Source organism: Pinus tabuliformis, chromosome 4_2, assembly GCF_031772625.1.
Source record: "Pinus tabuliformis cultivar Carrire ecotype Pingquan chromosome 4_2, CPIR1, whole genome shotgun sequence".
Classification (NCBI taxonomy): Eukaryota; Viridiplantae; Streptophyta; class Pinopsida; order Pinales; family Pinaceae; genus Pinus; species Pinus tabuliformis.
The window spans coordinates 135471957-135497041 of NC_142304.1; the positions used below are offsets into that span (position 1 = coordinate 135471957).

Consider the following 25085-nt stretch of genomic DNA (forward strand, 5'->3'; position numbering starts at 1 on the left):
CTTGGTGTAGCAGGAAGTAGAAATCGGTAGCATTGAGTTCAGTAGAAGCAAAATATATGGCAGCTAGCATAGCTACGTGTGAAGCCATATGGCTAAAAAAATTGCTTTTGAGCCTATTTAGAAAAAGGATGGAAGTGACCAAGGTTTACTGCGATAATCAGAGTTGCATCAAACTCTCTAAGAATCCAGTATTTCATGATCGGTCGAAACATATAGATATCCGTTGTCACTTTATCAGAGACTATGTTCAGTGTGGGGCAATACAACTATAGTATGTTCCCACAGGAGAGCAGGTGGCCGATATACTCACAGAGGCTCTCAAAAGAGCTAAGTTTACTTAGTTCAGAGGGCAGTAGGGTATGGTTGAAAATCCATTTCAGTAGCAGCAATAGTTTGCAATGCAGGGACAGTTGGCAGTGGCAGTGCCAGCAGTAGCACAGATGCAAAAATTCGGAGGGAGCTGTAGTACAACATTGGCAGTGGCAGTGTCAAAGGCAATAGTACAGTTGCAAGCAACAGTGCAATAGTTGGTAGACAACATGTCAGACATCAACAACGCAGAGGACGAGGCATCAGAGTCAGAGCAGTATGTAGCAACAGTGTATTGCTAGAGCACATTCGTCGCTAAGAGGGAGTGTTGATTTGCGGTAGCATCGAATGTGCTCTAAGACTCAAATTTTGCAGGGAGGCTTGGGCACATGCATTCCAAAAAACCCAAAAACCGTTTTAGGAAATTCCACCTAGAGACGATTATATTAAAATAATTAATATTTTTAATGGGGTTCCTAAGTCTAAACTTAGGAAACTTAAAATATTAATGGGTATTAATCTAATTGTGGGTGAATCTTCTAGATAAAGACGAAGATCAAGTCAAATGATTTGAGCCTTTGATTAGGAGTTAATCCAGGCCGTTGGTTATCCAACAGGAAGATATAAGAAGGGCCTTGAGGGTCATTTGGAAAAGACACCAGGCAGATACTTGGTTGCCCAAGTAAAATCGCTTTTCTCACTGGTCGAAGTTTGGCAAGAGAAAATCAATTTAGAGGGAGAGTTGTAGGTGGAGGAGAGACAGAGAGGGTTCAACATCAGTTGGGGAGGTAGGGACGAAGATGTAGAGTAGTAAAAGGGACAATGTTGGGCAAATTGATGCTGGCAGAGGCAACATTGGCTTGAGTGATGCAGGCATTGTGCAAGCCAGTCTAGAGGCCAAAGAAAGTGACGTTGGGCAACCCAGAGAGACGTAGAGGGTGGAGGAACTTCTCTCTCGGGTCAGATATTTGTTCAAGAACGTTTGCAAATTTTTCTCAGAAAGCATTATTCTATACTGCAGGGTGTAATTTGTACATGAAGATTTTTGTTGATGAATAATAAAACCCTCATCTACTACACTGGTTTTCTTGCATTGGGTTTTTCCGAGGACAATTGTCCAAAAATAACTGTCATTGTGATTGTATTTGTGCCAGCATTTTACTTACATTTACTTTCTGCAATGTTTTAATTGTGAAGGCTATAGTAGAATATGTTTCAATATTTGTCGTAAGAATACAATAGATAACTTATTTTTGAGGTAATAAGTAGAAGAAATAATATTGATCACTGTAGTAGGATTTTTGTTTAGAAATTTTCAGACAGGCACTGTGACAATGACTCAGATCGGGGGCTGATCCTTGATCTCTCCGTTCTAGCTGTCTCCCAACAACAGGCTATGCGGGGTAGTTCCTATGGGAATGTGAAGGTGAAGGACAAGTTGGTAACCAACGAGTTTGGGAGACGCGATTGAGTGGCCTAGCTACTTGGTTAATTTTAGCAAGATTTAAGGGTTAGATTAAATTCAAATGTGAGAACAGTACCTTATGGAGTCAACTTCTTGCTTATTATCAATTAGAGACCAAGTAATCGGATGGACAATCGCTGCTTAGATGTTTCACTAACTTATATGCTATGCAAATCCTAAGACCTAGGTGTGATGCAAGAATCTTGGTTACTTTTAATTATATGCCTATTCTAAGTATAACCTTCCCCTTAACTATTTTGAAGCTAGTCTCCAAAGTAGGTTGTGGGAAAGAGGCCAATAGAAAGCAAGCAATGGCTTGATTAATGATACCTTCTGTTAGTCTCTTACCCCCCGATGCCTCCAGTGCTGCAGAGACTGTGGCTCTGACGACTGCAAGGTCACCATGTTAACCGTCAATGAGTTGTTGAACCCCTCAACCTAGATAAGAAGGGTGGCCCTAAAACTCTGTCATTCAAGCTTATGCTTGGAGGTAAGTTATTAATGCAACTAGACTTAGAATGTTTGTGCAAGGTATATGAGTGATTTCTTAGGTTAAGATTGCTTAATGTTTAAGTACTTTAGTTATGATTAGCTTTTATGACAAGAGTACTTAACAATAAATGGAAAGACAATCTTCTCACCGAGAATGTGCCAAATTATCAAGTGCCAATACTAAACAATGAAATTATTATCCACAAGATGCTTAACCAATATAAACAATAACAATTTAGCACTGATCCACTTTAATAATGACAATTACTTGAGACAATTTGAAATCTTCCAAGATATTTCAACCAAAATAAATGCCAATGATGATCTTATGCCAATATAACTTAATGCCAACAATCAAGAGATGCTCGATTAGATTAGAACCAAAGATACTTAGAGTTTCAATGCCAATGTGTACTTATCATTCATAAATGGATATCATTAAAACAAGAATGATCATGTGAGAGTACCAATTTACCAATTAGATTGCCACTTAAGGGAAACAAGATACTTCAATGTTAACTCAAAGACTTAAAGTAAAGAGCACTTAGATCTTAATGTCAATATGAGATTACCATTCACAATGATATCTAATTCTTAATTTAGTGCTTTTATGAGTGAGTTTAGTGCAAAGAATAAGATTTTTAGAGCTTACACAAAGACAAGAAAATGTTAGATCCCAATGTTTAGCGATCCTTCTTCACAATAGCATTTAGAATAATGAGCTGTTAGGTCCCTTCTCAAACACATTTGTAATAGGGTGTTGCAGAAAACCCATCATTTTCGACTTAGGCACTTAGGAGGCAATTCGACTTAATTTGGTTGCTAGTGGAATGTGGGGGCCACCCACATGGGAATTCGAATTGGCCCATTCAAATAGCTTGGAGGAAAAGTCGAATAGGTGGATGGAGGGGCCCACATGAGGCAAGGGAGGCGGAAGGAGTTATAAGGAAGGAGCAACTCTCATTTTGGGATTCATTCATACATCTTGCAAACAAAATCACTTGACTATTAACTCTACTATTTAGTTGAGTCAACCAACTGTTTAGCCACGAATTTCTCAAGCGGGAGATTCAACCTCTACTTCAGGGGACCATCCGTGCCTGCCCTAGAGAGGCAGTTCTACAAGGATTTCAGGAGTTCCGGGGCAGTGACATAGCACCATCAACCAGCGCAAAGCAGAGAGTGCATATTTCTGGGCAGCCAGAGAATACACAGAGGGGTATAGAGGCTAACAGAGATCAGATTGTTTGTCGGAGAGTTAGAGAGCTGAGATAACAACAATAGACCAACATTCTTACTGAGTTTTACAGCCAACAGAGCTAGCATTCCAGCAGTTCGAATCGCTGGGCTAGGGGACAACGCAAAGGCCACTTAACAATTTTTCGTGGAGCTTAGGAGCAGGTGTCTTAGGCCAAGAGCTCACCTGGGAAGTTAGGGATTGGATAGCAAGGGTCAGCCCAGCACTTTGGGGGCATTTCCGGGATGATTTATATGCAGTTTCCTGCAGGCCAAGCTTTGCAGTTGCAACTGAGGTTGGGCTCCAAGGGGGTCAAATTTCAGAAGTATAAACTAGCGAAAATACTTTCTGGGTTTTTCTGGGTTTTTGACAAGGATCCCAAATATAAAGTTTCATAATTTTCTGAGCACCGGAGGTGGGTTTTTAAGCCGTATCTTTACAGCAGACAATGTAGAATTGCTGGGGATTGAATAATGCCTTTGGGGGCTGATTTTGGGAAGTCCAAATCGGTCCAAGCCATTTATGGTTTTTGTGGGTTTTGGCCAAGGCGTTTGTGGCTGAAGTTTCATCATTTTCTGAGCACCGGAGGAGGATTTTCTTGCAGTGCCTTTCCAGGCAGTAGTGAAGTTTTCTGGGCAGCGCAGAGCATTAGAGTAGTCATTTCTAGCATTTGAGATCATTGTATTATCACCTGGGTTCTGTCACGCTTGCCATTGAGGCAAGCCCAGGTGCATTCCTCCATACTATTGTACTTGCTCCATTGATTAATAAAATGGCTCAACTGGTTCTTAATTCTAGAGTTTTTATGAGCATTTGCTGATTGTTTAAAATTTTTGTGCTGTAAATCGTTTTTGCTTTGCATATCACTATTTATTTAAGTTTGGAACATTACAGTGGTATCAGAGCATGATCTTGGCCCAGCTGTGGGAAATTAGCCAGAAGATCATGGAAGCTTTGGGTATGAGTGCACAATGATGGGTGAAACCAGAGACAAATCCATGGCTAAAGGGAAATCCAGTATGCAGAAATTCTGGGGTAGAATTCATTGGGATGATGAGAGGTTGGCCCAGTTGAGGAGAGTGATAAACCAAACCCATCCTCACCCTTACAACAAAGATGTTAGAGGTGAGCAGGCCGTTGGGGTGCAACCATCTATATCGTGTGGGGAAAGTCAACTAGATCAGGGCACCAGATCTCCTAAAAAGGAGCAGATAGGACAAAGACGGTTAAAGGGTGAGACCAGGGGGCACTTTTGCTGGTGGAGACCTAGCTTTAGATATCAGGAGCCTGAGGAGGAGGTTGAGCATGATGCTGAGAGCCCACAGGATGGTGAGGAGCACATCAATAGACCCAGTGTGGTGCATGATTCACCTTTATTAGAGGCCTCTTTGATAGCCCCCAGTTGACACCCTAGTGGAGAGGATAGAGCCTACTCGCATAGAGCCATTTATTGAAGGGGTGCCATCCCTAGACGAGATGCCAACAATTGTTGAGGTATCTGGAGCCGTGACTGAGATTACAGGTGATAGATGCCCATGACAGTTCCATCAGTTTCAGGTTGACCTTCTAGCATTAAAAAGGAAGGTCGCGTTAGTGTGAGAGGTGATTCTGCAGCCGAACAAGGAGCTGGAAGGCATGAGAGTGGTTTGTGCCGAGTCCACAACCAAATTGACTCACGTTGGGGAGTGGTTAGATTCCCTACTGGTGCAGCTAGAGTGCACGTTGGAGCATGAGAGCAACCCTCTTCGGGCATACATAGACGGGGTTGGAAGCACTATTAGGTTACCTTGGCTCATTAGACAGAGGGAGACAGAGCTACCTAGTCAGATTGTATGTATTGACCAAGATAGCGAGATGAGACGACTTGAGTTACACAGGGTGCAACACTTGCATTTGGGGTTGTTCTATGTGCGGGAGTTCGTGCATTTGATCCCGCTCTTGGGGTTGGGTGGCGAGAGATTCTGAGTTGGTACCCGGTGGATTTGACTATGGAGATGGTAGTGGACCTAGGTGGAGCTCAGCAGTAGTTTCCAGGCACTGGGGATGCTAGAAGCCCCGACTGGCATTGGGATCTGGGAGGGACTACCTATCATTTCCCATGTATGCCCACTGATTACAACTGGGATGGTGCAGTTGACTTAACAATTGAGCATGCACATTCGCTAGGGGAGTCTTGGTCAGCACCATTGGCCGACCAATTTATGTACAGACTTGTTTGGTTTTCTTGGTATGGCATTTGTACATAGGATCACTGCGTGATCAACATACTCTTGCAGGAGTTTGTCGGAGGAGGTGGCATTGGCAGGCCACCAAATGGTGGCTTGCATGGCGCTGGGGGCTCTTCACTTTTGTGTGGGGAACAAAGAACGCAGAGGAGCGGAGCAGTGGTGGCATCACTGTTGACACATAGGGAGAGTCACTTCTCGGGTCCCTTAGGGGGGATTTGGAGGGAAGATCCATTCATCGGCGGGGATAATGATGCGATGGTGGAGATGATGATACTGATCGGGTGTGGCCTGACACGTAGAGACATAGTTCTAGGCCATCATATCCAGGGGTGTGTGGGAGCATCTAGCGTTGAGAAGTGGTCTACAGGTGGGCATGGAGATACATGGTGGTGTGTTGGACTGTGTTGCAGAGTGGGAGTGCCTCACATCACAGTGAGTACATATGAGGAGTGATAGGTGCAATGACACAGGTAGGAAGAAGGACGGTACAAGATGGCATAACTGCAACCAAGGGTATCCAACAATGTACAGAGGTAGGCCGCGGTGTATAGTGGCATGTCTAGGAGCACTGGGATGATCAGTGGTATGTAGAGGCTTGTTGTGTTGCACAACGAGGTGTTGGAGTGTTGCCTCCAGGGATAGCCATGGACGGAGATATCGGGCATACCTTTGGGTGTAGTTCACCCAGGATCAATGGGGACACAGATGAGCGATACTTGATAGTATACACAGGGACTCACACTCCTGACCCTCTTCTATGTCACTTATAGGAATGAGCGATCTGGTTGTTGTCCTTTGACACTCTGGGCACAAGCAACAGGGGACGGGGAGCTCACCCAAGATATTTGGATGACACTTGGTGCGATAGAGGGGAGACTTCTTAGCAGGGGCATCAATTCGGTGTGCGAGTTGACAGCCACAGGTCGAGGGATGAGGTGATCACCGACAGGGATGGCATATCATTCATCACTGATCCTATGCCTGGGGAGCTGGTCATAGGGGAGACATGTTTCACTCTTTCCACAGGGCATGTCTGGACCATGCATGAGCAGAGGATACCGTGTACGACTGAGATAGTTGTCCAGTATGTATCCGGGTTCTTGACATTGTATCGACACATTCTCCATGGGGTGGGTAGCTGAACCAGTGGCGATGGTTGGCAGGAACAAGATGGATCCACATACATTGAGTCGATTGCGCGTAGCAGATACCCATATATTGGTTGTATTTAGGGGATAGCTATTTGGCACACGTGGTTTCCAGTGGTCATTAGTACTACACAGTGGTAGGCATTGGACAACTTAGCATACCTCAGATTAGTTCATGATGTATGGAGCCTATATATGGGTGGTATGCAAGGACTAGATTTGAGGGCCAGAGGGATTCCATCAGTTGTCAGGGCTATGCCGCAGCAGGTCTGCCTATGGGATGCAGGGATTCAGTTGATAGATAGATCACTCGTGATGAGCGGGGTCGTGGCAAAGAGTGATATAGTTCACTCTTGGGATGACACATGGGGGTTCACAGAGAGTTGCATCATATGGGGAGGCAAAGATTCTTTATTGCTGCACAGGTTCGAAGTTAGATTTGGATGGGTAGCCCTTGGTGCCATGGAGATGCCCAGGCAGGATGTGTCTCGTCTCTTTTAGTATTCCACCATCAAGTTCCAGGAGAGGAGGATACTGTCTGCGCACGATGGGGAGTATGACATAGTCAGAGTAGTGCAACATCAGCATGGTGGCACCACTCTGGGACTAGCAGGGAACTGGGGCGTCACAACTCTTCACAACTCAATAACCTTTAGGGATGTACCGACTACTGTAGGGGGAGATCATACAGATCTTCCATTGTGCTTTAGCAAGTCACTGATGGAGCAAGGGACTTCTGGTACTTGCACTGGGTAGGATAGTGAATGGAGCGAGGGGAGCTTCATGTTGGACAGGATGGCCTGGGATCCTGACATTGAAGGATTCTTTCATATTAGAATAGTGCTGAGGTTAGCGACGATTCAGTGGCACGTTTGGGACCCTGGCACATGTTGCAGTGATAGTGGGGAGCAACAGTTAGAGAGGATGCTTGTTCAGGCATTGCTTGAGGACAAACAATTTTTGGAGCGTTGGAAGAACTTGCCGGATGAGGATGCCACCTGGGAGGGTGAGCACATATTGGAGCACCCAGGTTTGAGGTTGCTTGATGGCAAGAAACATTTGGGAGGGGAGGATTGTCATGTCCCTTCTCAAACACATTTGTAATATGGTGCTGCTACACAATTTTGGCTAAGGAAGAGAACCCATCATTTTCGACTTAGGCACTTAGGAGGCAATTCGACTTAATTTGGTTGCTAGTGGAATGTGGGGGCCACCCACATGGGAATTCGAATTGGCCCATTAGAATAGCTTTGAGGGAAAGTCGAATAGGTGGATGGAGGGGCCCACATGAGGCAAGGGAGGCCCAAGAAGTTATAAGGAGGGAGTAACTCTCATTTTTGGATTCATTCTTACATCTTGCAAACAAAATCACTTGACTGTTCACTTTGTTGTTTAGCTGAGTCAACCGGCTATTTAGCCACGAATATCTCAAGTGGGAGATTCAACTTCTACTTCGGGTGACGATCCATGCCCGCCTTAGAGAGGCAGTTCTATAAGGATTTCAGGAGTTCCAGGGTAGTGACATAGCACCATAGATCATCACAGAGTAGGGAGTGCATATTTCTGGGCAGCCAGAGAACACAGAGGGAGATAGAGGCCAACAGAGATCAAATTGTTTTCCAGAGAGTTAAAGAGCTAAGATAACAATGATAGACCAACATTCTTGCTGAGTTTTATAGCAAGCAGACTAGCATTCCGGTAGAACGAATTGCTGGGCTAGGGGACAACGCAGAGGCCACTTGGTAGTTTTTCGTGGAGCTTAGGAGCAGGTGTCTTAGGCCAAGAGCTCACCCGGGAAGTCAGGGATTGGATAGCAAGGGTCAACCCAACACTTTGGGGGCATTTCCAGGAGGATTTACAGGCAGTTTCTAGCAGGTCGAGTTTTGCAGTTGCAGCTGAGGTTGGGCTCCAAGGGAGTCGAATTTCAGAAGTCTAAACCAGTCAAAATCCTTTCTGGGTTTTTGACAAGGATCCCAAATATAAAGTTTCATAATTTTCTGAGCACCGATGGTGGGGTTTTAAGTCGTATCTTTGCAGTGGATGGTGTAGAATTGCTGGGAATTGAACAGTGCCTTTGGGGACTGATTTTGGAAAGTCCAAATCGGGCCAAGCCATTTATGGGATTTTGTGGGTTTTAGCCAAGGAGTTTGTGGCTGAAGTTTCATCATTTTCTGAGCATTGGAGGAGGATTTTCTTGCAGGTCCTTCCCAGGCAGCAGTGAAGTTTTCTGGGCAGCGCAAAGTATTAGAGGAGCAGTCATTTCCAACATTTGAGATCGTTGTATTATCACCTGGGTTGTGTCACGTTTTCCATTGAGGCAAACCCAGGTGCATTTCTCCATACTATTGTACTTGCTCATTGATTAATAAAATGGCTCAGTTGGTTCTTAATTCTAAAGTTTTTATGAGCATTCGTTGATTGTTTAAAATTTTTGTGTTGTAAATCGTTTTTGCTTTGCATATCACTATTTATTTAAGTTTGGAACATTACATGAGAGCACTTATGTAACTTGCATTCCAATTAAATGATCAATCATTAACGCTTTAGGACAGCAGTATTATTATGTATGACAACAATAGATAACTTATGAAAACATTGAGCTAACAAAATATGCCCAAATGCTTCTAGATGCCAAACCAAACTTGCCAATATAAAATTTTGAGCTAACAAGCCATTTTGTGATGTTGCTTCAGAATTATATCAGATCTGATCACACTTGTTATGCAGAGATATCAGTCATGAAAACTTGAAGATTTATGCCAAAAAATTAATGCCCAAGTTGCTTAAATGATTTGACAATATGTTAGATATCTTACCAATCAATTTTTTGCCTCGTAAAAGTGAGTTATTATCACTGCAACCTTCTATTCAGAGGTTTGCAATTTTATATCAGCAGTCAAGAAGTGATGCAAGATGCCAAAGATAAGCTAGAAAATCAATGCATTTAACTTCCAATGATATTCACTTGATTATAGGACTGCTTAGACGCTATATATCAGATTTATTATGCTCAAATCAAACCTCGCTTCATTATAGGATTGCTTAGACATTGTAGATCAGATTTAATATGCTCAGATCAGACCTCAAAAGATGTATATCAGATTTGTAATAACTCAGAAAATCAGTGGTTCAGTGTTTAATAAACCAACCAACAAGGTGCCTAAAGATTAATGCCAAATAAGCTTCAATGATTAGCTAATTAATTCGAGTGATTTTTAGATGACCTTCAGTCGATTTTGATGATTCTTATTTAGTTTATATGACTGCATAAATTGCTGTAGCAAATATATCAGATCTGGAAATTGCCCAACAATCCTAAAAAATAACTTATTTGCAATCAATTTAACCACCAGATTAATGTTCAATGCCTCAAGTGACTTGTTAATGAATTTAGGTTTATTTTATGTGTTTATGCCTTGAAGACACTGTTATAACAATTATATTAGACTTGAAACTTTCAGATCAGACCTCTGCAATTTCAAATCAGACCTTGAAAATTATATGACAGCCAACATAAAACAATAAAATTGATAGATCAAACCCTTGTAATTTATTTTGATGTCTTGTATGAGTTATTAGCTTAATGTATGGATTCTTTTTTATGATGATTATGCCGTTGTATGATTATGCCGTTGTTATATCAATATATCAGATCTGATATAAATTATGCAGTGAATTAAAATGAGAGATGAAGGTAATAGAAGAAAACTCCAAGGCTTAATGGCATATGCCAAGTTTGTATATGTGAGAGAAATCACTCCTCAACACCTGCACTCACAAAATGTTAGCTCAAAGCCCAAAGATCGGACATTTATGACTACTGCAATCACAAATTATTAGAGATAAAATGTCAATCCCTTGAAGAAACCCTTGTTTGCAATGAGATATAACCTTTGTAGGGCTTACGACCTTCTTAATGCTTGCTAAATAGGTCCCAAACACTAGCCTTTTAGGTTGGGTAAGGGCTAGGGCCTTCAAAAAATAGGTTTCTTCCCCAATTTGAAAATAAGCAACATGCAAAAATGGGCTCAAAAATCCTAGACGTCTAGGTTTTCTAAGGGTTGGACATGTCAAAAGTTTACTCCTTTCTTTGATCCCTTGAGAGATTTTACCTGTACAAAAAAATGAAATATTCCCAAAAACCCAATATATACAAAAATAAAATAAAAATCCCAAACCCTGGTTGTTGCAAAACAAGGGTTAGAAAAATTAATTTACAAAAAATTATCCTACAAAATTAAGTTACAAATATACAATGCTTGAGAAATTTTTTGAAAAATAGAATTTTTGTAGATCTTGACAATAGCTAGATGTATTTCGAAAGATAAATGTCAAACTACATTCTTAGTGAAGTTAGAAATCACATAAAATATTTAGATTCCAAACATAGTCAGCTTGTGCCCATAGTTTGTGAGCTTGGAGCCCAAGGACTAGGGAACCTACAAACACTATATAATTCTTCACGTATAAATCGTTAGAACAACAATGAATCAGATCATCTAAGATAAGCCCAAAAATTATCAATAAAGTGTTCATATCATCTACAATGAAATAACGATTTAATTAAAATTTAAACACAGTATAGGAATGTCTATACCCAACACATACCACAAATCAGTAGACAATAGACACCATGAACTGCACCCCAAAGCCTTTATTATGATTCAAAAAACATTCCCAGTGGGACAATAACGTTACATCAGATGGCTTGAGACACAAATGACTTCTGATTTATAGATGAATCCTCCAAGTGGAAAATAATGGCTAGTTGGCTTGATCCCCGTTAAAATAATCTCGACTGTCGATAAATCCTTGATCAACTTTTAATCTTTGTGTCAGACCAAGCAGTAACTCCTCTACCAAAAATTGATTCGTGTTTATTCTTTCAGGTAGGTCTTCATTATATACATGAGGGAGAGACTGTTCACTTCATCTCCTGATGACTGTTCATATTACTTATTTATCTATTTACATTATATTCACCCAATCATGAGGATTAGGTGTCAACATTCCCCCCCTTAATCTGAAGGGATGTTGGTGAGTCCAAGCATCATTCTGAATCGTTCAAGCTTTTCTCTTCCAAGCGCTTTGGTGAAGATGTCTGCAGTTTGCTCATTAGTGGAACAATGACAGAGATGGATTGTTTTGGCCTCAACATGATGTCGAATCAGATGATATTTAGTATTGATGTGCTTCGTTCGATCATGGAACTTCGGGTTCTTGGCCAACTTTATTGCAGAGGTATTGTCAATCATGAGTGGAGTTGATTGTACTTGTTTTACCTGCAAATCTTCAAGAATTTTCCTGAGCCACACAATTTCTTTTGTTGCTTCAGCTGCTGCCACGTATTCTGCTTCTGTTGTGGAAACTTCTGGAACTGATTGTTTACGTGATCTCCAGGGGACAGCTCCTGATTCAAGACTCATAGCATATCTTGAGGTAGATACCCCAGTTTCTTTGTCTCCATCGAAGTCTTAATCAGAGTATCCAATCAAGTTAAAGTCGTCCACTTGTGTATACTTGATTCCAAAGTCTTGAGTTCCCTTCAAGTACCTTAGAACTCTTTTTGCAGCAGACCAATGTCCCTCACAAGGCTTTTGCATAAACCTGGCGAGGATTCAATGAAATGTCTGGTCTGGTAGTAGTTAGGTAGCTGAGACTTCCTACAAGCTGTCTATACTTTGTTGCATCCTCAAATTCTTTTCCTTCAATAGATGTGAGCTTTAAGTTTTGTTCCATTGGAGTAGTAAGAGGATTGCATTCTGTCATGCCAAACCTGTTCAACAGATCTCCAATGTATTTCTTTTGAGAAAGAAATATGGACTTCGGATGTTGGGTTACTTCAATACCAATATAGTAATGAACATAGCCCAAATCAATGATTTCAAAACTTTTCCCCAATTCCTTCTTTATGGATGCAATGTAGCTTTCATTGTTCCCTGTCATCAAAAGATCATCTACATATACCACAAGATATACCACTGTTTTGCCAACTTTCTTGACAAATAAAGTTGCATCATCAAGATCATAATGTTTGAAATTGAGTTTCAGAAGATGCTCAGTTAGTTTTTCATACCAGGCTCGCGGTGCTTGTTTGAGGCCATACAAGGACTTCACAACTTTGCATACTTTATGTTCATGTCCTTTCACAGCAAATCCTTCAGGCTGAGACATAAAAACATTCTCTTTTAGGTCTCCATGTAAGAAAGCATTTTTTACATCCATTTGATGGACTTCCCAACCGTTCTGAGCTGTTAGTGCAAAGAGTGTCCGGATGGTAGCCCATTTTGCTGTGGGGGCAAAAGTCTCCTCATAATCGACCCCTTCCTTTTGTGCAAAACCTTTTGCCACAAGCCTAGTTTTGTGCTTGTCAAGTAAGCCATCAGCTTTATACTTGTTCTTGTAGACCCACTTGCAGCCAATTGGTTTGGTTCCTAATGGAGGATCAACCATCTTCCAAGTGTCGTTCTTTATGAAGGCATCATACTCCTTTTGCATTGCTTCTTTCCATTCATCATGAGAAGCAATTTCTTTGAAGGAAGTTGGTTCAAAATCTATAGACAAGTTCAATTCACAATCATAAGAAACATCCATATCAATAGGTGAATTAGAGTCATCCACATCACCTCCATTTTGCTGGTTTGAATTTCTAGTTCTTGTCTTTCCAACCTCATTAGGATGAACACTTTCAAGTGACTTTGTCAGCCACTTTGGGGGACCTTTCTCAGATGGTCCAGGCTGCTTCGTTGATTGAGTTGGGGCTGAATCAAGATTGAGTCTCCCAATTCTATCAATCACATCACTTAAAGCATCATTTGTTGTTGGAGTTTCATGTGGGGGAGAGTGTTCTTTAGAAGAAGATTCCACATGTTGATCTAGTATAGGAATCCCCCCTTCAAGATGTGGAATCTGATTATCAAATTCTTGAAATGTTTTTTCTTTTGCGAATCTATCCAAGCGATCAAGTTGCCGCTCAACAACATTGTCAGTTTTGGATGATTCAAGAAAAATTACATCTCTAGATACAACAAACTTTTTATTTACTTCAGCATAGAGACGGTATGCTTTGGAGGTGTTTGAATACCCCAGGAAGATACACTTACGACTTCTAGCGCCAAGTTTGTTTCTATGTACCTTTGGTATCAAGGCATAACAGGTGGAACCAAAGACCCTGAGATGTTTTACCGAAGGAACATATCCATGCCACATTTCATAAGGAGTCTTGTTTCTAATAGCATTAGATGGACATCTATTTTTTATATATGCAGCACATAGAACAACATCAACCCAAAACATTATATTTACATTTTTGAAGAAGAGCATGCATTGTACCATATTTAAGATTGCCCTATTCATTCTTTCAGCTACACCATTCCGTTGTGGATTATAAGGTACAGTTGTTTGATGTTTGATTCCATGTTGGCGAAGATAGTTTTCAAATTCTTTTGGTGTGTATTCTTTTTCATTATCAATGCGAATAGACCCAATATGAGATTGTGCATCATTTTCAATCCATTTATGAAAATTCTTGAATGTTTGAAAAGCATCAGATTTGTTCTTCAATAAATAAACCCAACACATTCTGGTGTAGTCATCAATAAATGTCATCACATATTTATTTCCATTTGCAGAAGAAACAGGCATTGGACCACATAAATCTGAATGAATGAGTTCAAGTTTTCTATGTGCTCTTGTATGTGAATCATGAAAAGACTGTTTGCTATGCTTTCCTAGAATACAAGCACCACATTGCTTAAATTTCCTAGGAATTTTAAGCAAACTAGCAACACCATTTTTCTTCAACAAGCGGAGGCTGTCATAGTTCAAATGTCCAAATCTAGCATGCCATAATAAACTTGATGAAGTATACCTTCTTCATGATGAGAATTGTATGAGAAGTGTTGTGCACGAGCAGAGGTTACTTGCAGCTTGAGAAGCCTTTCTTCTTCTATTCCCCTCATGACAAGTGAGTGGTCAGATGCTTTTCTCACCTCAAGCTTGCCATCAAACATATGAATGGAGTGACCTTGCTAGCGGATGTGAACCAAGGACAACAAGTTTCTCTTCAGCTGTGGGAGATATAGAACATGGTGCAGAAGAAAGTCTGGCAGACCAGGCAATCTAAGCCTGATTGTGCCAAGCCCTGATGGCTTGATTTTTGATTGGTCTACAAGGTATACCGCTCCATCAACATTGTCAGTAAATTCTTCAAAAAAATCTTTTCTATGAGTCGTGGCAGGTTGCTCCTGAATCAAACAACCAATCATTTTTCCAAGAAGCAAGTGAAGCATTAAATAAATCTTCATTTACTCCAATATTACATTGTGCCACAACATAGTGAGCGGATTCAGGTGCTTTACCTTTGTTTGTATCATCAGTTTTACCTTTCTGTTGGTTTCTTTTTTACTCAATTTTGTCCCATGGTAGCTTGCATGTAGAGGCATCATGTGATCCATTTCTTTTGCAGCGAATGCAGTGCAAATCTGCCTTTTCTTGTTGAGAATGTTTGCCCCCCCCTGCCTCTGAAATATCTTCCTCTTCCTCTTCGACCACCTCTTCCTCTTGAAGAATCTTGAGCAGGATGCTTTTCTTTATGAGCAAGGCACACAGCCTCTTCAGAAGATTCAGGGGTTGTTTTCTTTTCAAAAGCTTTTTCTCTTTCAGCAAACTTTTTCACAAGAGAGTCAAAGGTGATATCTTTGAGATTTCCATTTGCTTGCAATGACTCAAGATAATTGGAGTAAGTAGGATAAAGTGCTTTGCGAAAAGCGATAAGAGGAATATCCAATTCAACCTTAGTGGATTTGATATCATGCATTATAGACTTTACTTCAGATGCAAGAGCAAGAGGATCATTATTTTGCAGTTCAAGAGTGAAGAGTTTAATCATGAGTTGAACAACTTCAAGTGCAGAATGTGAGTCATAAAGTTCTTTCAGCTTTTGTATGGCTTCAAACGCAGTTGAAAATGATGAAATATGGCGACTAACCTCTTCATTTACAGATGCTGCGATTAATGCATAAGCTTTGCTATTCTCGTTTTCCCAAATGACAAGCTCTTTGTCTAAGGTAGGCTGTTCTGGTTCATTGTCTCCATCTCCGACACACACTCCTTTCCACAACTCATTGAAAATGAGGGTGTGTTTTATCATCCGGGACCATTCAGGATAGTTCTTCTTGCCAGTGAGAACTATTCCCACCATGGATATGATTGAATGCATTCTGTAAAAAATTACTTCTGCTAATAGAAAAATACTTTTGCCAATATACAGTAAAATTGTACTTTTGGTGGTAATTTTTTTTTAAAATTACAATTCAAAAGGGCATTCTCTCCATATAGGGCTTTGCACTGTCTTTGTCTTTAATGAAAATATAAAACATAGATCAACTATGCATTCTCAAAAGATTTCAAATCTCTTCCTCATATACCAATATGGACGCCAATACCATGCAGTCAGCGTACCAAGAAAAAAAAGGGCTCAATACAATTCCATGTGTTAAACAACGTTAAGAGTACATTCAACAACATTCAAAGTACATTCAACGCGTGGCTTTTAACACATTTTACATGCCAAAAAGTCTTCAACGTATATACCAAAAACTTCAAAGTATATGCCAACGTTATGTGAAAAACTTCAATGTATATACTAGCATCATTCACCCAACGTTAAAAAATACCAGCATCATTCACGTAGCATCATTCACCCAGCATTAAAAAATACCAGGAGCAGTGTATATGTGACATATATGAAACAACGTTTATATGGAGGGAGTAGCGTAAATCATGTTACAGGCAGCGTTCAACATATGGGTGGACAAAACTGTGGTAAACAGTGGTAATGGCGGTTTTACATAGTACAACCCAGCAATATAAACAATGGTAATGGCGATTTTATATATTACAACCCAACAATATAAACAAAACATCGTTTCCTCCTACGCAGAGCGTATTCATACCAGATACCAAATCTTGGATAAGTCAGCAACGGCGCCACAACTTTGCAACGTATTGCTTGAACAGTTCGCCAAGCATGGTATGAAACAAGTGGTCCTCCAGGCAGCGGCACATATGGTGGTCTTATTGGAGCATTTCACGCACCATTCACTCAGGCAACGTTCCACTCACGCAGGTATGCCATTCACTCAGCAGCGCTCCCTCAAACTTCAACAACACACTCTTCGCATCTGCGTTCCTCCACGCTCATACCTAGACTATGGCACGAGTTTGAAAGTTCAAGGGCAATAGACTGTACAGAGATGGGCGCAGGATTTCAGCTGAGGATGTTCAATCATGTGGAGAACGCCTTTTTTTCAAAAATGCCCTCTGCATTGTAACGCTGTTGCCAGGTCAGAGGTGGCAGTTCTGAAATATGGACAGAACAGGAAAATAGGCAGAAAATGGAGTTACAAGGGCAGGAGTACTAAAATTAGGATTGGCTCTGATACCATGTCAGACCAGGTAGCAACTCCTCTACCAAAAATAGATTCGTGTTTATTCCTTCAGGTAGGTCTTCATTATATACATGAGGGAGAGACTATTCACTTCATCTCCGGATGACTGTTCATATTACTTATTTATCTATTTACATTATATTCACCCAATCATGAGGATCAGGTGTTAACACTTTGCCGTTGAAAATATATTTATTTTTGAGGAATTTTCGAATTTCTCATTAAAACCATTTTTTGTTAGCTCAAAAATCTAAAAAATTTGACTTTGACTTAACCACCAAGGCCCAAGAGTCCATTTTTTCTTGAAATTTCCAATATTCCTTTGGTGGGGGACCTTCAAAATTGACTTCTTTAAGACCCACGAATTTTCCACTTGGAAAATTTAAGCTCTTTACCAATTTAATTTTTTGACTCAAATTAATTAATTTTCTGGCTTAGGATTAATTTTATTTTTGTCAAAAAATAAAATTAATCAACACTTGAGCGGAATAATTATTTTTCTACCCTCTAATGTTTTAACCATGGTGTCTAATTGCAATGGACCATGCACTAAAATATTTTTTACACAAGATTTACATAATTCTACCCTCAAAGGGGGAACACCTGTTTGTTATAGACCTCCAAAAATTAACCCAATTCTGCGACACAATATGATCTAATAGACCAAGTGACTTGTAATAAAACAATTTAGCCAATTAGCTTAAATTATTCCCGAATCACTTTTACATAAAACTCAACTAAAACACTAGGACTCACCTAAGACTTTGACAATAAATTCCACCCTAGCTTTGGGGTGAGGTTGGAGGGGAAAACTTTGCCGACCATCCGTGTTTAGAAACAAAGTTGAATCAGTGAGACAAAAAAACTCCTAGGATGAAACTTGTCACCAAAATAATAGGCTTACCTAGGTTGTTACATACATACACGATCTTACTAGCATCATTTACATTAATAATTTGCAAAATGGGTTTGCAATGACGCATAATGTTGATGGTTGATGATCTCGATCCTTTGAAAATATAGATACATTTGCTTCTTCTGAACTTTGACAAAAATGAGTACAACACCTCCCACAAGATCAATAGTTGCTACCAAGGAGGATAACCCAGTCTGCCTTATGCAATTAAATGTTTTGGCCACCAAGGATAAGTTTACCCCTCCTTCAATAATTCAGACCTCAAGTAGATTGCGGCCCTTCGAATTTCATCCCGGTCTTGCTGCAATTAACCTTTAAATCAATCAACCTCACAAGGAAGTGATTGCCACACAAATTAATCCATGGTGTTGCTCCATTAGTTTGATCCAGGGATGCAGGTCAATTCGGCTTGGTAACAACAATTTGGCCCCTTAACGTAGACTGAACTTGGCCCTTGTAGACTTCTAGTTGAAATCCTAACTTGTCCTAGGACTTGCTATTATGGATGTTGGCACAAACTCACAAAACCTTAGTAAAACACCAAAATGAAATTCGCCAATTGAGATCAAATGGGAAGATTTTTTGGCTCCTCCTTGCACCTACAAACTAAACTTCACAAATTAACCTAGTGAGGAACTTCAGTGATTCCTCCAGATGACTAGCTAGTGTGTATCTTGCAACACCGAACTAGTTTTGATCCCTAGGGAGGATAATTTCACCTAGGGTATTTTTGAAGGATTTAAATATTATGCGCATGTATTTTATTATTTCCGATTATTCTGATTTGAATATTTATGCATATAGAATGTAGGTGAATATTCAATAAAAAACATGTATTTGCTATTAAAATTGGTAAATATTTGGTGAATTTCATCTATTTAAACATATACATGTAAAAAACAGAGGAATTTTGACCAAATTGGCAAAAGAGCCCAGGAAAATCAATTCATCAAATATCCAATCACATCCACGAATGAGCTCCTGCTTCTCTTTTATTATGATGGCCTATTGGAATACCATGGGTTGTCTGAATACCATGGATCACCTTTTTCTTCATTAGATAAAGTGACGTTTTAATATTCTTCTCCTTAGTCACCTTAATTGATTAATTCCTCCCCTGAGATTCCCTAATTTTTTTCAATCTGTAGTCTATGGGAATGGCTAGGCTACTGAGATGGACTCTGCTGCCCATGTCTTGGAAAAGGGACATTACAGGCAAATCTTAATAGGAGATTTGCTACCATATTTGAATATTAACAGGAGCTTTGCTACCATGTTTGAAAAACAAGGTATATCCATGCAGGTTAAGGACTTCAAGGCAACTGCTCACACACAGCAAAGATCAATCCACCAATGTTTGTGGCTAAAACCCTCAGAGGGAAACAGTAGATGGCCCCAACCAAGGCGATCACTTGAGGCAATATATTAATGCAAAATAGATCACATGAACATATTTTGTCAATCAATTATCAACAAATGACCCTCCATGCTATTTAGATAGATATCATGCACTGCCCAAATGTGAAGCCACTGTATCACATTATGTTTAGAACATGCTCATGACAGTTGGATGAGATAGTTACAAAAGCACACTAAAGAAACACATTTTAACTAAACGCTCATTAGATTGAGTTGAATGTAACTAACTCCTAAGTGTAACTATCCTAACGTAGAATATAGTGTATTTATGTGTAACCATTTTGCAACATTCTTCTTGCAGCGTATATTAAAATCCAAAATGCATCATAGATTGAATTAATTATAGTCATTTTGTTAGCTGACAGAACTCTGTAAATAGTTATCAAGGAGGCTGAGTTTAACTTGTGGATTAATAAATCTCTTTCTGAGGTCGAGTTGTGTGCCTCAGTAAAACTTTAAAGCGGATTGAATAAAAGAATTGGATGATTTTAAAACTATTTGTTCTTAAATTAGATTTCAGCCAATGACAAATGACTTATATATAGAGCATGTTAAATCTGTAATGTTAGTATTTGTAGTCTGTTTAATTTTTAATGTGTTCATTAACCTTTCTGGTAAGTGAAACCCAAAAATATTTGTACCAAGTTATTGAAGCGAGAGGCACAGTTTTGTAGGGATATGCCCGTTTCAACTATTAATTGCCTTTTTGAATGTATGTTTGTTAAATTCCTTTCCTTTAAACAGTCATCTATTTCTCCATCATCTAAAGTTAGAAGATGGAGAGAATGAGGGAGAGAGCAGAAGAGACTAACTCTTTTGTTTATCTTTACATCACAGGCAAAACTGCAACTTAACAATAAAAAGAGGAAAAGCAAGATGAAGCACTCCATTGTAGAGGAGACCAAGATAGGATAGATGGTGAGTCAGTGCTGCTTGGAGTGTTATTGAAACAAGAAGAAGGGGGTAGTAGCAAAATATGAATTCAAGACTGAAGTTTCTTCGTGATTGCCTTGATGTTGCCTATTTCCTCCGTAGTTAAATTCATTTAGATGCATAGTTGATTAAATTGAAAGCAGGCTGGATGTTTCAAGATCTGAATGTGTTTCAAGGAGCTTTATTCACCTTGAAGGTGAGAGAACCTGTGAAGATGTGTCTAAAACCAGTATCAATGCTTGCTTCTCTGTGAGAATTGAAATCAGGATAGACTATTATGAAGGGCCATGATGGGGAATCAATTGAACAATGAAATCATAGAATACACAGGTGCAAAAAGAGGTTGCCGCAGAAAGTCCTGCACTTGGTAATCAGTGGAGGATGGTCAAAGGGACTATCAATCAATCAAGAGCTGCATTGTAAACTGTCCTGCCATCCGAAAAAGTCTCTAAGCCTAAAAAATGGAAAGAAAAGCATTTTAGCACTGGGAGATAGTTAACGAATGTTTTGTCTTATACTAAAAGGTGGTCATGATAAATGTTGTGTCTTATAGATATTTGATATGTACCCACTATTGGGTATGATAATGCCATTGATTTGACCTGATATTATTAATTTATTTTGCACCATTTATTTCATTTTCTGGTCCATTATTATTTTGTTATGTCATGAATATTTAATTCAAGTTACCTATCTATTTAATAGACTCTTTTTCACCTTGGGCAGATGAGTATGTACAGTGATTGTCATCAGGAAAAGGGTTGATGTCATCCAGACATTCTAGATCTATTTGTCACTTCTCTGGATCTATTTAAAAATTGCTGTGCAATTTGCACAAAAGTCATGTGTAAATATAAAGTTATTAGGAACATTTGGGCAAAGGTTTGGCTTTTGGGATGGGTGCATGTTCCTGTGTAATTACTTGGGTTTGGACGCAGAATGTATTTCTTGAACAACCCATAATTCTCTGGGAAGTCTAGGAATACATGCACAACTACAATTTCAAAGGCAAATAGCCTTGCAAAAGCAGGAAATGTGAATAAAAGGAACATTTTGATTTTGAGCTAGCAAAGTTTGGGCCTTAATTGCAAGTCTCTGCTTATTAAGCACCCTTGTTCTCAATGTTGTTTCAAAGGTCTGCATAGGTTGAGTACGAGTTCTGAATCACATAGCCAAATAGATCCAAGGTATCCCATACAATAGAGAATACGCATACACTGATTATACTGTTGCGTGTGGATTTTCTTTCCCTACCTACTTGCCTATGATCAACATTACACTTTTAGATATCCTAACCAAGATTAGTCCAATTCTATATATTTAGAAAAAGTTGTGTGATATTATCAATTATTTGATGTGTTCGCTTGCATTTTTGATGAAATATATTGCCAGTTTGCAACTCTGCTTTTAATGAGGGATGATTTTGGTAAAGTTTGCCATTCAAAAGACATTAGAAAGACATCAATCAGAAGGGAATTCACAACGCATAGAAAAACCTTTAAGCGACGTTAGTACTAAAGGATGCATCATATCGATTTGAGCAAAACTTTTAAGATCATTCTAACATGATAAAGCAAAGGCCTATCACCGATGGAGAGATGGCATAATAGCCGTTTTGTAATTGATGATTATATGGGTGATAGTATGATTCATATATACAATGCTTGTTGGAGGAAAGCTGCCTATAGATAGGTTAGGTTGATGGGGATTTCACTCATGTTTATCATCCTTTGAGAACATGGGGAAATGTCAAGTTCCAAGCCAAGAGAACTCGAGCAGATGGATAGTTGCATATAGTCGTTTATCCCTTTTCCCTATAGTTCAAAGGTTGGGGTACCATCAGTTGGATTCCACCATTGTGACAAAAAATGACACATTATTGGCTCCCTAAATAACTTGCAATCATTGTAATCTTGTTGATGTGACAAAAAATGACACTATTGGCTCTCTAAATAACTTGCAATCATTGTGATTTTTAACAAGGGTTCAAATTTATCAAATGAGTAGATAGAGAGGGGGATTAGTGTGTAGCTTGAGTAGTCTTAGTGGTTAAGATTATGTGTTCCTAAGAAGTTATAGGTTCAAATCTAGAGGGGGATAGAGTATGTACCATTGAAATTTAGGTAGATGATAAAAATTCTTATCATGACAATTACTTATGAATGATATGCATTCTTTTCTTAGCATTTACTTGTTTAGTTATGTTATCGAGCAACTATACATTAGCAAAATATAGAAAACATAATGCACAAGAGACCAAAAACTAGGCTCCAAGCCAGGGAAAAACCCCACAAGGGGGAAAATCCAACAACAATCCTTTTCTTATAGAATCAGGTCAAAATGAGATATCCAAGAACAAGACCAAGACCAAAACTCCATGTCCAATCCTCCTCCAAGTCACCTTTACATGCAAAGTCAACATAGGTCAAATTGGTCATTTTTTTGAAATTTGGGTCCAACAACAAGCTCTAAAATTCAACTTTCTCTCTCACTAAAATTCTTCCACATGTGTGAGCTCTTTTTCTCCTTTTTCCTTGGTTTATTACCCCTTCGTTGGGTGTAGAAGATTTATATGATGATGATGAGTGAGTGTCTCCCAAAGTGACTGAACTGTCTTCTATGTATATCTGTCCAGGAGGTAGAACAGGTTGCTCTTGGAGGCCCAGACCGTCTTGTTCCCAAGCAGGGTCAAATTGAAAATTTTGGTAGATTTTGGCTCAATATAAAATTCAAAATTCTTTTTCTTATAAATGTCCAAATGAGACATGACTTAAGTGCATTTTCTTTGATCCTATAAGCATGAAGAACATTCTTTGACCAAAATAAAAATAAAAATAATAATGAATATGATAAATACATCGATGATAAAATTACATTACATTTTGAAGACTAACACTAATTACATTTTCAACACTCCCTTTTAACTACGGAGGTATTCGTAATGCCTCAATAGGACAAAGTCTAGTTGAAATATTCATATAAGAAAGGATCTGGATTGATAAGCATCAATGATGATTTACATCATCATAGCCAAAATTGTTAAAATACCAAGGCCTTCACAAATACACTTTATCTCTCCACTAGATGATAGCATAATGCTAAGAGGCATAAATTTGGACACCACCACCTCTCAAGGCACATACCTCACTTGGGTGTTCCCAAGGAAGAGTATGTCCTCCAGGACCATTCTTTACCAATTCCATGTATCCAACTTAGTATGTTAATCCTAGTCAACCACAATACATGACTCAAGAATGTACGTCCTGATACTTATCCAATCCATTGCTCTCCCTACCAATGTTTATGCACTAGGCTTACGAGTATTAGTCCTAGCCATAGTACGTGACACACGAAGAACACGGTGCCCACCCTCACTCCCTCTTAACTAGGGAGGAGATAACCAAAAGCCTAACCTTGTCTAAAAAATACTCATCTTCATCAATGCATCAGCTACATGTTCGTCCTGTGGAGATCTTTGGTAGTTTCTCGGTTCCCTTTTGCATCACATCAGAACGAGCTTCAACCTTACTAGTTTTTTTACAATCTTCATATTGAATCCATCATGTCATCAAATAGTTCATCAAACATTTTATGGAGCCAAACTTCTTCTCAGTTGATTGTACAAGTCTTCACATCTTACTTCACATTGCGATAGAATTCAACTTCATGCTCTTTCAAGAAATTATACCAATTCCCAATCACCAATATTATCACTTCCCATCATTAGCATTGCCAATTCAAACAATGTAATCTTAAGTCCCAAGTTGTAATGTATGTCACTTTATGCTTTCAACCCCCTCTGGAGTCGATATTTCTTTATGAGTCCTTTTTCAAATTTCAAGGTCTTCTTTGATCATGAGGATTCTTCAAAATATTGGAGTAACTCTTTTAACTAAGGCAATTGTCTTCACTTGATCCTCTCCCGCTCACTGCTCTCTTTTTGTAATCACATCCTTCCATCTTTGTGCTTTGCTACATTCTTTCCATTCTTTCATCTGCTAATAAAGCTTAGATAGTTCTTGATTTGATCTGCAAACTTTATTAAAAGACTATGAAAGAACAAAAGCAAAGTACATTATCAAAATAGCAACAACAATAATTAAAGAAAGGAGATTTTGAGTACTTATCTTTTGAGGATGGTCAACTCCCTCTTAATCTTGGACCTTTTCATCAACCTTGTCCTCACATTAGCATGATGTCATTCCTGTCATTCTCAAGAGCTAGGTTTTCTTATCCATCCTTGCAAAGATTTGATCCTTTCAGCGGACATGTGTCATATTTCTCCAATATAGATTCCTTAAACTTTTAGTCATCGAACCACATAGATTTCTTTGAGCTGCTTGCAATGTCCTTTGCCTTGGTTCACAGAATTTGCATATTCATTGTTTATAGAGGAAGGTCATTCTCTGCATACTTTTCAGACTCTTTTATTTATACCTCTCGGGCTTTAATATCAGGCAGATCGGCTTCATGGGTAATTCATTCTT

At 39.3% G+C, this 25085-nt stretch overlaps 1 protein-coding gene across 7 annotated transcripts in view; it reads left to right on the forward strand.

Moving 5' to 3' along the window:
- The window catches only part of LOC149168594 (uncharacterized), a 307528-nt gene extending 286009 nt beyond the window's left edge, over positions 1–21519 (forward strand). For 6 of the 7 annotated variants that reach the window (XM_089428332.1, XM_089428326.1, XM_089428329.1 and 3 more), the window contains one exon: positions 20503–21236. In XM_089428332.1, the coding sequence (XP_089284458.1) occupies positions 20503–20580 (78 nt within the window). In that variant the 3' untranslated portion in view covers positions 20581–21236. Of the gene's footprint in view, positions 1–20502; positions 21237–21324 lie in introns of those variants that run through there. The other variant, XM_089428331.1, reaches the window with a different exon arrangement.
- Positions 21520–25085: the final 3566 nt, after the last annotated feature.